This window comes from Camponotus floridanus, unplaced genomic scaffold (genome assembly GCF_003227725.1).
Source record: "Camponotus floridanus strain SB8 unplaced genomic scaffold, Cflo_v7.5 scaffold65, whole genome shotgun sequence".
Taxonomy (NCBI): domain Eukaryota; kingdom Metazoa; phylum Arthropoda; class Insecta; order Hymenoptera; family Formicidae; genus Camponotus; species Camponotus floridanus.
In genome coordinates this window covers 1007188-1024042 of record NW_020229825.1, presented here as the reverse complement: position 1 = coordinate 1024042, position 16855 = coordinate 1007188, and the positions used below count along the sequence as shown (strand labels likewise).

Genomic DNA, 16855 nt, shown 5'->3' with positions numbered 1-16855 from the left:
CTCAGGAATATCCTGAAATTAATTACGCTAAAATTAATTACGCTAAATAACTAAGATGTCGACAATTCTCCAAGAAAATACGTTTATAATATTATTATATCGAACTTATTTCTTTTTTTCCCACAGGGATCCCGCTATAAATTAACGTACGATGGTATGTATCATCTTGATATCCCAAAGACCAGACAATACGATCACGGCAAGGTGGAAGTGATTGCAAGAAGCTCCGTTGGCGAAACACATACAGAAACAACTCTAACGGTTAAGCAACGAAGTGACGACTACCGTGGTGTATTGAAAAATTCTCCAAGACGTAAGTTTACATTCCGACTATCATACACACATTCGGCCATGAATTCTTCGTGTCAAAATGAAAAGTTAAATCTTACAGAGTATAAGAGTATATATAGTATAAATGCATTCGACAGAGCACCAAGTATATGAAATATAAATTTATGGCAAATGCAAATTTGATTAATTAATAATTTTCTACATTAAACGGAAAAAAAGCTGCATCGCGAAGAATTCATGCGCAGAAGAACAACAATTTTGAACGAATTACAATGATACAAAAAAAGACTACAAAATGAACGAAGCGGTTAAAACCTCCAATGACGATTCGCAAGATGCGAGCGTGAATTGGAAAATATCGAACAACCGAAACACAGTACATATAATATATATCGATACGACACATGCATTCGATTCGAATACAAAAAAAACACTCTAAAACCGTTCAAACATAATCCCTTCCTTTCCCGTTTTCCACTTGGCATTCCAAAGCTATTGAAAATGATCCTGAGTTCGCCAGCTTCTTCTGCTTCTCCTTCTTCTTCATCGTGATTGGGAATATCGACGGAAATATTAGGGCGAAAAATCAAAGGTATCGTATACTTGATTTTTCACATCGACATTCAGGTATGGAAAATAATCGTCGGAAGAACATTCATATTGTTTTATATTTTATTAATGTTTTTTTATTTCATAAATGTGATATTGTTGCGCTCGGGAAAACGGGTTTATTGCTCACTAATGTGTTGTAAGATCATTATACAATATTTTATCTATTTATTTTATTTATTATATACGAGCTCGTATATATTCCTCACATTATTTTTATCTATTGAAGATAATTTATTAATACTTGCTTATTCACGTTGCATAAAACGTATCACTTTATTGCTATTAATTTGTTTAAGATATTGTCTGTAGAAAGTAAACAGATGAGCAGATTTCCCTATTTCTCGGTATTGCGCAATCAATATAATTTAATCCTAATCATCTTGATTTAATCTCTATTTAATGTGCTGTTTTTTTTCTTTTTCTGTTTTGGGATATGCATTTCCTTATCGCGTTTCATTTACCATCCTTTGACATCTCGCACGAAAAATAAAAAGCGATTGATATATTAAAACTAATTCATCAAAGCAAAGTTCAAGTTATGCAAATTTATATAATTATAATTAGAATAACTTTGCAGCAGATTTTTTTATTCCTTTTAAATCTGAAACAAAGCCTTCTTATAACACGAAGGAAAGCACGTTCATAAAAAAACATATTTAACCCAACAGTGTTTTCGATAATATGTTCGCAGCAAAATAATTTCAGATATGTGTTAACCACTTGAATTTTCCAAATCCAGCTCGATCCCCATTATTTAGGTGTCGTCGATATGTGTTGCATCGTCATTCACGTACTGTGTCTTAAATATCGTGGGATTTTCGGTTAGACTTTATTCGTTGGTTTAAAAAAAATGCGACGTTTTACTTTATGGATTTCGATTTTTCAATAAATCATAATAAGTGATGCTACATTTTTTAGCAAAGATGTATGCAAACACTAATACTTGCACAAATATCTTATCGAAGGACGTTGTATTGTATTTGTCGATATCAATAAATCGATATATCCGCTCAAAGTATGCACGTCTCGTTTTTATCGAGACACACACATACACACAGGACACACAGGTATAACATATTATTTCTCTAGCCTGGTACGATTATGGGCTAACACAGTACCAGACCGAGCGACAGAACACAGAATTGGAGCGCATATTCGATGAACGCCACCAAAGTGTTTCCCAAGGCATCGAAATTGCAACAGAGCATCTTGGTCATAAAGTCATTAAAGAGCCTGAGACTGAATGGCAAAAATCTGTCAAGAGCAAGAAGAACGAGGACTATTATAATAAGTTGATGAACCTTGAAGAGGAACAAGTGCTTAAAGAAACTAGATTGAGGGAGGCCTCGCATCAGTTTGCTATTCCTGGCGACAAAGTCGTTGCACATTCTCTAGCAAAGGGAATGGCTCAAAAGTACGAAGAGAATTTGTAAGTAATGCAATAAAATTATTTTAGATAAAAAATGTATTATCAACATATTTGACGAATGGTGATAATAATCATTGATTTGTCATAACTAGGGAGGAACAACCTCAACAATCCGTGGAACCACCTCCAAAATATGTGAAGAAGCCGTTTGTTACCGAAGTGGACATAGACACGGAACACGTTAAAGTCACTGGAAAGTATCCCCCAGGACCGTCTGAATCCACAATTCATGGTCGCGAAGTTCACGTAGCTAAACAGAAACAAACGCAAAAGGAAGTCAAGGGTGACTTGGAAATAACGAGAAAGATCACGGCAACGGAGACTACAGAGGTTGAACATAAAGCGAAGACACAGGAACGTGTAGTTCAAGGACAAGTAAAACCTGCGAAACCGCCTGTCTTCACGAAAAAAATTCAACCGTGCAGAGCATTTGAGCAAGAACAGGCCAAATTTGAAGTAGAATTCGATGGTGATCCATTGCCGACCATCAAATGGTATCGCGAAGATTTTCCTATACAAAATTCGGCCGACCTTCAAATTTACACCTTCAGCACGAAATCGATATTAATTATCAGACAAGTTTTTATGGAAGACTCCGGCGTCTTTTCCGTCATTGCTGAGAATAGAGGAGGAAAAGCCAAGTGCAGCGCCAATTTGGTTGTGGAAGAACGTAGAAGACATCCTGGACGAGGTGGCGCGGTGCCACCTAGTTTCTTGACTACAATTCAATCTACTTCTGTAGCCACTGGACAGCTCGCCAGATTTGATGCCAAAATTACTGGCACCAAGCCTTTAGATGTTTATTGGCTTAAGGTAAGAGATGCGATATACATATATTCACTATAATTTTACACGTGCAATCAGACGTAGCGCACAGAAAGCAAGAAATTTAAACTTGAATTTAAATTCGAATACTTCTTTATTATAGAATGGCAAGAAGATAACGGCAGATATCCGTTACAAAACTTTGGAAGAAGACAACATTTACACACTTCTGATCTTAGAGACGATACCGGAAGATATTGGCAAATATGAATGTGTTGCAATTAACAACGCTGGAGAAGCGCGTTGCGAAGCTGAATGTACCGTTCGCGGGCCTCAATCGCCGACAAAAGTCGCGAAACCCACGACCCCGACGGTGGAAAAAGCACCAACCGTTTTGGAACCACTAAGAGATCAAACTATCAAAGAGGGAACGTCTGTTGCTTTCGCTTGCAGAATTACAGGAAAGCCTGTTCCGACTGTGCAATGGAAGAAAGCCGATAAGGTATCCAGAGCATTGTGATATAATGATTATAATATTGCAAATTTTTCTAATAGAAAATTTAATTTAAATATTTATCGCATTTGCGTAGATAATCAAACCGTCCAAGTACTTCCAAATGCAGAAGGAAGGCGATTTGTGTACTCTGAGAATTTCTGAAGCGTTCCCCGAAGACGAAGGGGTTTATAAATGCATCGCTAAAAATCCCGCTGGTGATGTTACGACATCTGCCAATCTCAGAGTTCTCGGTAAGAGAAAAGAAAAAATCGAATTTATTTTTATGTCTTTTTTTATTTTAATATATTAAACAATGAAAAAATCATTGCTTTATATTATTTTTGACTAGCACCCGATACAGCTGACGTTCTGCCAAAATTGACACCTCTTAAGGATCAGATAGTCGTTGAAGGACAGCCGGCTCAATTCAAGACTCAAGTGAGTCCGACAAAGCCTAAACCGACGATTCAATGGTATCGAGAAGGTGCCTTGATCCCACAATCGCCAGACTTCCAGGTAAGATAAGTTTCGTCCTGTTGTTCTTCCATGAAGTATCGAGAGAGAAATTCCATTGGAGCTTTTATAATATTCAAAAAAACATGGTGTGTCACACATTTTCAGATGATTCACGAAGGCAACAATGCGGTGCTACTCATAGCAACCACGTACGAGGAGGACACTGGCACTTTCACCTGCCGTGCTACAACTTCAGCCGGTACCGTAGAAACATCCGCCAAACTCATCGTCAAAAGTAAGAACTGAATCAAAAATACAGATTCGATTGCTAACATGATACGCGATTGGATTTATTATTATAAATACATCTCCAACAACTGCCGGAGACGAATACTATACTCGAGACAGTAGCATGACAAGTCAATAACATTAGCAATTCAATTTGGAAAACTAATACCGTTTTCGATCTTGAAAGAGATGAATTTATTAACTCGATTAGCCTATATATGTATGTTTCTCGCATCGATTAAATTTCAACATCGTGCAAAACCTTTTTTCTTTCGATATGTATACGCAATATACGATTTTGAAATGGTTGACTAGTTCTCAATAACAAGAAGATGTTGTGCATCAATTAGTCACATCGAAAGAATTAATAGATTTTTCTAATATACATTTAATTAGTTAGTTATTAATGTACACCAATTGTCGCCTATTTTCATTCCGACTCTAACATCTTTACATCGTCTCAAGTACGGCCGTCTCCGCGCAGCGCGATTTTCCGCGTAAATATCCACTCGTATTTTATTTTTGTGCTTTGTTGTTGCCTCTTTTAAAAAACGTAACCCATCGACATATCGCCCTAGATTTCCTCACCTCGATCACATTCTCTAATCAAAAGTATTATGCGCGTCCGGGGAGTTTGTACTAACTCGTCATGTTTTGAAAATAGTTGAGCGAGTGAAACGAGGAGTAATTAATTAACAGACTGTGAGAGACTGTATTGCAAAATTATGATCCTCGATGAAATACCATGAATCATGATCTTCGATGAAAAATACCGTACATATTATCCATGAAATGTATACAAAGGTCGCAAAGGTGGTGCTGAAATTGAAGTGCTGTAAAAGCAAGATTTCATATAATGAAAATTGAAAATGTTTGTAAGTGTAACCGATCGGGACAAGCGCAAATTATTTGAGATCAGATGCCTGATGCAGAGCGAATCAAGTGTTCTCTCCGTGTCCTCGATATTTTAGTTCTTATCTCAGGACGAAAGTGTGAATTCGCCTTATACGAGCACTATCAATTCTTTGTAAATAAGTGTTATAGTAATACGGAATCCTGCGCGATATTAGTGAATATATCATGAGATAAAAATGAGAAAGGATCAGTAGCGATGGACTGCGTTGAATACGTAACTCGTTTACTCGTTCGCTGTAGTCTCGATATTTATTATCAAAAATGCATCGTGAAATAGAAAAAAAAAAAAAAATATATATATATATATATACACATCATATCATTCTATATATTTGTACGCTCATTACAATTATAAATATTCATTTACTAAAGAAATCACACAGCACATACATACACGGATAAAGATACCCGATCTAACAATTTACTAATCGAATATTTATTATTGTACAATGAAAGTCGCAATAAAACCGAATGTTGTAAGTACGTCCAAGTCTCGTTTGTTGCCGTTTCGATGACCGTCGCCTAATGATTAATATAAAATGATGATTTTATCGTAACCATCCGATAGAAGAATCTTTGTAGCAATGGAAGATTCAGATCAACATAGCGTAAAACATATATAAGAACTGCATGATTATTAATTTAATGTCTATAAATTCCATGCTATTGCGATAAATTAGTCAAGATCGTTACACTCGATACTCTTTCTATGATGAAGTAAAACTATACCTGTATACCGTTGGATCTTTGTAACGAACAACGTGCTTCCGTTGAATTCTCTGAGGTGTATCATGCGCGAGAGGGAAAATACATAACTGGCGCGGAACGTAAAGTTTATATAAAAAGCTGCTATAACAGAAATGAAGATTTTTTTAATTTATTTTTCTTTGATCGAAAAATTATTACGGAAGTACATAAACGGTATGCCTTGCGTTTGCATAGTAAATATTTTTATAAATAACAAGTCCGCAGAGCTGTGCATGTATATTTATGTAAATCGTTTCTGTTATGCGGCACACGTTCCGAGCGGAAAAGCAGATGCGGTGTCGTGTGCACACTCGGCTAGGCCCTTTTCTTAAGCTATTTTTGAACACGTGATGTGTATTACATTACCTAACTATATTTGGCTGCCGGCTTGGAACTCCGCGAAGATTCGTCGACTACAACCAATCGTGGGTTGTTCTCGCTTACATACATTCTAAAGAATTATTCAAAACTGACTTATACTTCACATTAATTTATCATCTTTATATTTACATTTTAAACATTTTTACGCTTTATTATTATTCGTTAAAATTAATAGTTTGTAAGTTTATTATACGTTTTTTCATATTTCAAAATGTATTGCACGGATAAGATATTTATCTGGAGAGTATTCAAGCGTGTTACATATATTGTTAAGAATATCTTCTATTCATCACAAATTTATGTGAAATATAAATTCGACGTGAACTCAAAAATTTGGAATACCGATTGTCAGAAATTTCAGACATCGAATGAAAAAGATCACAATCAAATGAATGTATGTTCAAAGAATACACATCAATCTTCTTCTTTAATTATTTCTAAATATCTAACTGCTGGAGAGAAGAATTCTCAAGAATTAAATTCAATTCTTCGCGAATTATGAATGCTATAAATAAAAAAAAGTACAAGTCGCTTCGAGCGACCTTGAAGATCGCACGATAATACACTTTTCAAGAGAACAAATGGATGCTGATTCATCAAGAAAATATTCTTTTCCGTGGTCCAGCTTTCTGTCTTTGATCCCGAACTATCACCTTCATTCGATGCTTCGTCAGCATGATGATTTCAAGAGAAGAAGCTGGTCGAAGTAGTTAACTATTTTGGCTCCGTCTCGAGCCAGCTGCCAGTGATTCAGCCATGCCAGAAATAATACAGGGAAGAGCGTGTCAGCGCACTCTGCAAAATGAGAGAAAATTATTTTTGGTAAACCAGCAACTCAGGAGTTTACAAGATATATGACTACGTTTTAATCATCCATTGCAGTTAGAAACTTGGCAATATCTAATTATGATGTGATTGTATTCATAACCGTTAAAGAATATTTCACAGAAAGAATGTGAATCAATAATTAACTAAATTCTTCAAGTGCTCTTGTTTAATTTTATTTGATTTATATTGCTCGATGAGAGTATAACAAACCAAAAGTTAAATCTAAATTAAGATTATTTACTATTTACTTGAAGAATAACTTTTCATCATTGCTTTACATTCTTTTTCAATTTTTAAATTAGAATTAAAAATAAAATTTGTATTTAAAAATGTAATATAACGTTACTGATAAACAATATCACTTGCATTGCATTATGTATTAATATGATGTTGATTTACGAATTAAATTAATCTTTCTCATATAAATTTATTTAATGGGATAAGGAATTAAACGAATACATGTTTATATGCGTTTATCGCTATCTTTATTTTTAATTCTGTTTATAATCATACTGAAGATTCAATTTTTCGTGAATCATCGAATAAAGTGTATATCATATCGTGTAGAAAGTAGTGATCACTATCCCTATATTGAAACACATAAACACAATCTCTTGAGCTTCCAACATTCAATTGTAGACACATTGTCTTCTCGTGACTTAAATAATCTTTCGCATCATTACATCAATAATTAAATAATATATCGCTTTTATATAAATCTAAAAGACTTAAGAATAATTTGATATACATAATAAAAAATATGATATATAAAAAAAAAAAAAAAAAAAAAAAAAAAAGCGCCTCGAGATGAAAATAAAATCTGATTAGAAGAATACAAAAATATAAGAAGGATGAAAAAATAAACAATATTTATAAACAGGTATATACATGTAAATTGTTGAATAATTCACCACTCCAAATGATGATATATAAACGAATATTTCAAATGCACCACCTTTACGACATTGCGCTAAAATGAATTCGAATGTGTCCAGTTCAAATACAGCTGCACTTCGGTCGAGAACTTGGAATTAAACCTTGCTATGAATAACTAGTGCAAGGAATGTATCTCCTTGACCGAAGGCAGCAAAATCTATCAGAGATGTCACATTTCTTCCTTTTAAATGTCACTTTTAAATTTCCTTTAAAGTGTCACTGTTTCACTGAATGATACAATCACTACGTAACGATATCACTTAGTAAGAAACACGATCACAGTTTTCCCTCGTTCCTTCTTCGACTTCCGTCTTCGACTTCCAACTGATTACTATTACGACTAGATGCAGCACGAAGTAGGGGCGTGTGCGTCTTGTACGTCAAGAATCCCCACCGAGTTACTCCGCGGGAGACTATTACTTGAGGGAAACTCACTCCACTATAAGTGAACGTCACATGACTTACGCGATCACATTTAATATAATTCTTCTTCATCTCGTGTCTTGTTAAAATTAATAATGATATAGTTGTCATTGCACATTATTGTCACCTTATGACATTTTATTGTCTTTCCGAAAAAAGACGAAAAACGAAAAAGAAGAAGTTCCTAATCCAGATATCAAATTCTTATTCATTTAAAAATGATACAAAAGATCGAAAGATTCATACGTTTTTATTACATATTCTTTAATATCTCGTGTATAAATTGATGACTGCCACATGTTTGACTGCCACTTTATTATATCGTTTGATATTTATGTATATATTCTATATCTTATATCCCATATTCTATATCCTATGTATAAGTACTTTAATTTGTTAATTTTGTCTATTAATGAATGATAAATATAAATATTTACACACCCCAATAATTAGTCGTTTTATTGCTATAATATAATCAAGCAAAGACAGATGTTCAGTTAAATATAATCTTTTACAAATTATTATTAATAACTCAAACAATTTACTCTTTCAAGGTCGACAGATACTTGGCGAATTGCCTGATTTCTACCCAGCAAAGTTAATTCAGTTAGAATTTATTTTCTTTATTTTGCAATTACGAAATAAATTTTCAAATGATGATTACAAATATACAAATGTACAATTAAAGACGATATATAATTAATTTCACGACATTAATATAAATAATATATTGCAAAAATGTATTTCAGTGTGACATGCATGTATTGCATAAATTCGATATAATATCAACAACAAGGCTTCCGCTTGGCTTCATATGTGTGATGTGGTGTGAAACAAACAATCGAAAATGTTCAAGTCTATTTAAAATAACTTTTCATAACTTACAGAAAGAAAAGAAGCCTATTACGCGGTTCCCGCAGAAACGGGTGCCAGTATAGAAATAGATGCAAAACTTCAGCAAGACTTGAGAGAAGATATAAATTTAAAATCTTTAGCTCTCGATGAGAATGGCTTACCCCTTGAAGTACAGCTTCGACCGGGTGATGAATCATTACCCTGGAGAAAAGAGCGTGTTCAGCATCGACCTCAAATTAGCGAATCACTTCCATGGAGGAAAGTGAAAACAAAATCAAGAGATTCCTCTTTGGATAAGCTTCGAGCTTTCGAAAGTCAAATAAAACCATGGACTGAAGAAGAAGTGGTTTTGAAAAAAGCTCCTCAAATTACCAAAGATGTAACCAAAGAAAAATTGGAAGAGGTTGAATTAAAGCCAACAAAGATCAAAAAGAAAGAAATTGAAAAATCTGATCTCGAAACGATTCAACTAAAATCCGTGCCTAAAGATGTAACAAATATTACAGTAACCGAAAAGAGAGTTACTCGTGATGATGATACTAAGCTTGAACTTTACAAAGAGGAAACAGATGCTACTCTGCTAAAAACATCGCGTCGTTTAGACGAAATTGTATCAAGAAAAGAAAAAAGCGAAGCAAAACCATGGACAGAAGAACAAATTACTTTAAAGAAAACGAAACCAAAGACAAAAGAAATTTCAGAAATAGACATTGAAGAAAAAATTGATTATATCGAACAAGAAGACAGTTCTTTGCTTAAAATTTCAAAAGATGAGGAAACACAAAAAACTAAGAAAGAAAAGCCTATCGAAAGCAAACCAGAACAATTCAAACCTTGGACGGAGGAAAGAATTGCTCTGAAAAAGGCGAAATTAGAAAAAAAAGAAATACCTAAAGAAACCCTCGAAAGTGTTACACTGAAACCTTCGCAAACAATACAAAAAGATCTTGTAAAGCCAATTTTAGAAAAAGCAGACTTTAAGCCGATTTCAAAGGAAGAACCTGAAATAATTTCATTAGAAACTACGTCCATCGATGTTTCTACAGTCAAAGAAGCGAGAAGGGCGAGTAAAGATGTGACAGATACAGATAAAACGGATAAAATAAAACCATGGACAGAAGAAAAAATTACTTTAAAGAAGTCTAAAACTATCCAAAAAGAAATGGAAAAAGAGATGGTAGAAACGGTGGAATTAAAACCATCTAAACTTACTAAGCTGCCATATAGAAAACCGAGCTTAGAGAAAATAGATTTAAAACCTGTCACGAAAGAAAAGACAAGTATTGTAGAGACCGCTAAAAAAATCGACGTTATTGAACAGGAAGATACTACATTACTTCAGGTTTCAACTGAAACATATGACATTGCCAAATTAAAACCATCAAAACCGCATATAAGCGAAAAGCCAATACAAAAAGAAAAAGATGACGTAAAAGTTATGGGAACATATACTGAAGAAGAAGATACTTTACTTACATCAGAACGCACAATGTCGGAAACTACAAGCGTCGACAAAAAAATAAAAAGAAAAGAACAAACGCTACAAGAAAAGCCACAATCAAAGTCATGGACAGAAGAAAAAGTAATCCTGAAGAAAACAAAACCAGAGCAAAAAGAAATACGCAAAGAAACTTTAGAAGAAATATCATTAAAACCAGTAAAAATCAAAGAAATAATAACGAATGAAGAAATAACAGAAAAAGTAGATTTGAAACATGTTAAAAAAGAAACTACGGATATTAAAAAGCAACAAGAAAAAGTACCATATCACGAAGAAGAAGATAAAATTATTATTGAAACGGATAAAAATATCGAGTCAATTAAGAAAGTAAGAAGTAAAAAGAAAACCGATGAAAGTGTACCATACACGGAAGAGGAAGATACTAGCATGCTCGCCATCGAGAGAACTGACGAAACAATCGAAAAATCTATGAAAGAAGAAATACCAGTGCCATGGATTAGAGGGAAAAAAGCAAAAGAAAGAAAAGAAGTTGAAGAAATAAAACCATTACAAATAATTAAACCCGAAACAGATTCGGAGGAAGATAAATCAATAAAGACATCAGAAGCTCCATGGCGTCGTACATCAAAACCATCAATGATTCAAAAAATTTCAGAAGAATCAACAAAAGATGATACTAAAGAAGTATCTGAAATAACTTGGCGAAAACCTAAAAAAGATAAAACGATACAAATCGTTAAAGAAGAACCACAGGTTGAAGATTTTACATCCGTGGTATTGAAACCGACAAGACGTCCTGAAAAACCTGAAGAACAGAAATCAACAGAAGAAATTGTTCTAAAACCAGTAAAACAAGTACTCAAAGAAGAAGAAGAAATATCAGAAAAAATCACTCTTAAACCGGTTATAAAGGAAAAACCAGAGACAAAAGCATTACCTGAAAAAATAGTTAACGGAGATGTATCCACTGAAAAGATAGATTTACCATGGAGACGTGGAAAGAAACCAATACAAATTCAGGAGAAAGCCGAGGATATACAGCAACCGGAGAAACCAGAAGAACCGAAACCAGAAGAAGTTGTATCGAAACAAATTAAAAAGCTTCCTAAAGAGAAAGAAATAAAAGAATCAATTATTTTAAAACCAGTAGAAAAAGAAAAACCCGAGGAGAAACCCGAACAGGTTCGATTGAAACCAGTGAGAAGAATAGAGAAACCAGAAGAACCAAAACCTGAAGAAATTGTATTAAAGCCTGTTAAGAAACTTCCTAAAGAGAAAGAAACAAAGGAATCAATTATTTTGAAACCAGTAGAAAAAGAAAAACCCGAAGAGAAACCCGAGGAAGTTCGCTTAAAACCAGTAAAAAGATTAGAAAAACCAGAAGAACCGAAACCTGAGGAAATCGTATTGAAGTCTGTTAAGAAACTTCCTAAAGAAGAAGAAACAAAAGAATCAGTTATTTTGAAACCAGTAGAAAAAGAAAAACCCGAGGAGAAACCCGAACAAGTTCGATTGAAGCCAGTGAGAAGAATAGAGAAACCAGAAGAACCAAAACCTGAAGAAGTCATATTAAAGCCTGTTAAGAAGCTTCCTAAAGAAGAAGAAACAAAAGAATCTATTATTTTGAAACCAGTAGAAAAAGAAAAACCCGAGGAGAAACCCGAACAAGTTCGATTGAAGCCAGTGAGAAGAATAGAGAAACCAGAAGAACCGAAACCTGAGGAAGTTGTATTAAAGCCTGTTAAGAAGCTTCCTAAAGAGGAAGAAACAAAAGAATCTATTATTTTGAAACCAGTAGAAAAAGAAAAGCCGGAGGAGAGACCCGAGGAAGTCCGCTTAAAGCCAGTGAAAAAAGTAGAGAAGCCGGAAGAACCGAAACCTGAGGAAATCGTATTAAAGCCTGTTAAGAAGCTTCCTAAAGAAGAAGAAACAAAAGAATCAGTTATTTTGAAACCAGTAGAAAAAGAAAAACCCGAGGAGAAACCCGAACAAGTTCGATTGAAGCCAGTGAGAAGAATAGAGAAACCAGAAGAACCGAAACCTGAGGAAGTCGTATTAAAGCCTGTTAAGAAGCTTCCTAAAGAGGAGGAAACAAAAGAATCTATTGTTTTAAAACCGGTAGAAAAAGAAAAACCGGAGGAGAAACCCGAGGAAGTCCGCTTAAAACCAGTGAAAAGATTAGAGAAACCAGAAGAACCGAAACCTGAGGAAGTTGTATTAAAGCCTGTTAAGAAGCTTCCTAAAGAGGAAGAAACAAAGGAATCTATTATTTTGAAACCAGTAGAAAAAGAAAAGCCGGAGGAGAGACCCGAGGAAGTCCGCTTAAAGCCAGTGAAAAAAGTAGAGAAGCCGGAAGAACCGAAACCTGTGGAAATCGTATTAAAGCCTGTTAAGAAGCTTCCTAAAGAAGAAGAAACAAAAGAATCAGTTATTTTGAAACCAGTAGAAAAAGAAAAACCCGAGGAGAAACCCGAACAAGTTCGATTGAAGCCAGTGAGAAGAATAGAGAAACCAGAAGAACCGAAACCTGAGGAAGTCGTATTAAAGCCTGTTAAGAAGCTTCCTAAAGAAGAGGAAACAAAAGAATCTATTGTTTTAAAACCGGTAGAAAAAGAAAAACCGGAGGAGAAACCCGAGGAAGTCCGCTTAAAACCAGTGAAAAGATTAGAGAAACCAGAAGAACCGAAACCTGAGGAAGTTGTATTAAAGCCTGTTAAGAAGCTTCCTAAAGAGGAAGAAACAAAAGAATCTATTATTTTGAAACCAGTAGAAAAAGAAAAGCCAGAGGAGAGACCCGAGGAAGTCCGCTTAAAGCCAGTGAAAAAAGTAGAGAAGCCGGAAGAACCGAAACCTGAGGAAATCGTATTAAAACCTGTTAAGAAGCTTCCTAAAGAGGAAGAAACAAAAGAATCAATTATTTTGAAACCAGTAGAACAAGAAAAGCCGGAGGAGAAACCCGAGGAAATCCGCTTAAAACCAGTGAGAAAGTTCGAGAAACCGGAGGAACCAAAACCTGAGGAAGTCGTATTAAAGCCTGTTAAGAAGCTTCCTAAAGAGGAGGAAATAAAAGAAACAATTATTTTGAAACCGGTAGAAAAAGAGAAACCGGAGGAGAAACCTGAGGAAGTTCGCTTAAAACCAGTGAAAAAGTTACAGAAACCGGAAGAACCGAAACCTGAGGAAGTCGCATTAAAGCCTGTTAAGAAGCTTCCTAAAGAGGAGGAGACAAAAGAATCTATTGTTTTGAAACCGGTAGAAAAAGAAAAACCGAAGGAGAAACCCGAGGAAGTTCGCTTAAAACCAGTAAAAAGATTAGAAAAACCAGAAGAACCGAAACCTGAGGAAGTTGCATTAAAGCCTGTTAAGAAGCTTCTTAAAGAGGAGGAAACAAAAGAAACAATTATTTTGAAACCGGTAGAAAAAGAAAAACCGGAGGAAAAACCCGAGGAAGTCCGCTTAAAACCAGTAAAAAAGTTAGAGAAACCGGAAGAACCGAAACCTGAGGAAGTCGTATTAAAGCCTGTTAAGAAGCTTCCTAAAGAAGAGGAAACAAAAGAATCTATTGTTTTAAAACCAGTAGAAAAAGAAAAACCGGAGGAGAAACCCGAGGAAGTTCGCTTAAAACCAGTGAAAAAGTTAGAGAAACCGGAAGAACCGAAACCTGAGGAAGTCGTATTAAAGCCTGTTAAGAAGCTTCCTAAAGAGGAGGAAACAAAAGAAACAATTATTTTGAAACCGGTAGAAAAAGAAAAACCGGAGGAGAAACCCGAGGAAGTTCGCTTAAAACCAGTGAAAAAGTTAGAGAAACCGGAAGAACCGAAACCTGAGGAAGTCGCATTAAAGCCTGTTAAGAAGCTTCCTAAAGAGGAGGAAACGAAAGAATCAATTATTTTGAAACCAATAGAAAAAGAAAAACCGGAGGAGAAACCCGAGGAAGTTCGCTTAAAACCAGTGAAAAAGTTAGGGAAACCGGAAGAACCGAAACCTGAGGAAGTCGTATTAAAGCCTGTTAAGAAGCTTCCTAAAGAGGAGGAAACAAAAGAATCTATTGTTTTAAAACCGGTAGAAAAAGAAAAACCGGAGGAGAAACCCGAGGAAGTTCGCTTAAAACCAGTGAAAATGTTAGAGAAACCAGAAGAACCGAAACCTGAGGAAGTCGTATTAAAGCCTGTTAAGAAGCTTCCTAAAGAGGAGGAAACAAAAGAATCTATTGTTTTAAAACCGGTAGAAAAAGAAAAACCGGAGGAGAAACCCGAGGAAGTTCGCTTAAAACCAGTGAAAAAGTTAGAGAAACCGGAAGAACCGAAACCTGAGGAAGTCGTATTAAAGCCTGTTAAGAAGCTTCCTAAAGAGGAGGAAACGAAGGAATCAATTATTTTGAAACCGGTAGAAAAAGAAAAGCCCGAGGAGAAACCCGAAGAAGTTCGATTAAAACCAGTGAAAAAGTTCGAGAAACCGGAAGAACCGAAACCTGAGGAAGACAAACCAACAGATATAATGGCAGCTCCTTGGCGGCGTGGTAAACGAACGAAGAAAGTAGTTGATTTCAAAGAGGAAGTTACAATAGTGCCAATTGATCAAGAAGAATCGGTTACAGAGATATCTGAGGAAAGAAAAACAACAATAATTACAGAAGGTACTCAAAAACAAGTTGAAATTAAAGTAGAATCTGTACCATCTCGGGAAGAAGAGAGAACTGAACAGATAATTGCAACAAGCGAAATTTCATGGAGAAAAAAGAAACAAGAGCAAATCAAAATGGAAGAAGAGAAAGAAATAGTTGTTTTAAAGCCTATCGAAGAAGTTAAAGATTCAAAACCGGAAGTTAAACAAATTGAAGAGCATGTATTAATTCCAGTTAAAGATGAGAAATTACCTGAGGAAGTTGAAAAAGATGTAATTCAACTAAAACCGACACCTAAAAAGAAAATAAAGAAAGAAGAAGTAGTAGAAGAAATTAAATTAAAACAAGTTAGTAAAGAAAAAATAATAGAAGACAAACCTAAGGAAGAGGAAATTATTGAATTGAAGCCTATAACATTTGAGAAAGAAATAGCAAAGGTATCGGAGGAAAAAGATGAAGCCATTATTAAAATGGTTAAAATACCATCTAAGAAAATAGAAAAAGTGCCCGAAGAAATCGTTCCTATTATTGAGGAAAAGAAGGATGAAATTACTACTAAAATTGAAGAAATCCAAGAAACTGTTGAAGATGTTAAATTACAAATTAAGACAGATGTTACGCAAATAGAAGACCGTAAAAGGAAACGTAGACAACGTACTCAAGTCGATATATCTATTATAGATAAGGACAAAACTGTTGCTCCACGATTTATTCAAAAATTACAGCCTGTTATCGCTGAGCTAGAGAAACCTACTAAATTTACATGTACTGTCATAGGAAATCCCTTCCCTGAAATTTCATGGTATAAAAATCAACAAGAACTCCATGCGAGCGAAAAATATACAATGACTATATTCGAAACAACAGCAACTTTAGAAATTACAAAAGTTAAAGAAGAAGATGCTGGAATGTATTCTTGCAGAGCATCTAATCCAGCTGGGGTTGCAACATCTACTGTCAATCTTGTGATATTCGGTAGTAATATTATCGAATATAAAGTGTGTTTTTTTATTTTCATGATTTGGATTTAAAAATTTAATTAATTTGTCAATGTCTTAATCTTTCCTTACTAAATCTCTACTAATAAAAACACTGCGAAATAATATTAATAATTCTTTTTCGTCTTATAACTGCCACAAATAAAATACATACTTTTCAAATAATTGTATGTCTTTATATCCTGACGATATTAAATTCTTCAAATTAATATAATATATCCTCTTAATATAATAATTAATTAATTAATATAATATATCCTCTTAATTAATATAATTAATGTAATATATCCTCTTCAATAAATATATATATAAATAAATAGTAATTTGCGAAATGCAAATGTGTGCCTAA

The 16855-nt window shown here is 34.5% G+C and overlaps 1 protein-coding gene across 10 annotated transcripts in view; it reads left to right on the top strand.

Annotated features, from left to right (window-relative positions):
• The window catches only part of LOC105251526 (titin), an 83889-nt gene that overhangs the window by 20173 nt on the left and 46861 nt on the right, over positions 1 to 16855 (top strand). For 8 of the 10 annotated variants that reach the window (XM_025413328.1, XM_025413327.1, XM_025413329.1 and 5 more), the window contains 8 exons: positions 127 to 313; positions 1993 to 2332; positions 2425 to 3145; positions 3261 to 3599; positions 3688 to 3844; positions 3943 to 4109; positions 4215 to 4344; positions 9455 to 16483. In XM_025413328.1, the coding sequence (XP_025269113.1) occupies positions 127 to 313; positions 1993 to 2332; positions 2425 to 3145; positions 3261 to 3599; positions 3688 to 3844; positions 3943 to 4109; positions 4215 to 4344; positions 9455 to 16483 (9070 nt within the window). Of the gene's footprint in view, positions 1 to 126; positions 314 to 1992; positions 2333 to 2424; positions 3146 to 3260; positions 3600 to 3687; positions 3845 to 3942; positions 4110 to 4214; positions 4345 to 7005; positions 7440 to 9454; positions 16484 to 16855 lie in introns of those variants that run through there. The other 2 variants (XM_011264314.3, XM_025413330.1) reach the window with 2 other exon arrangements.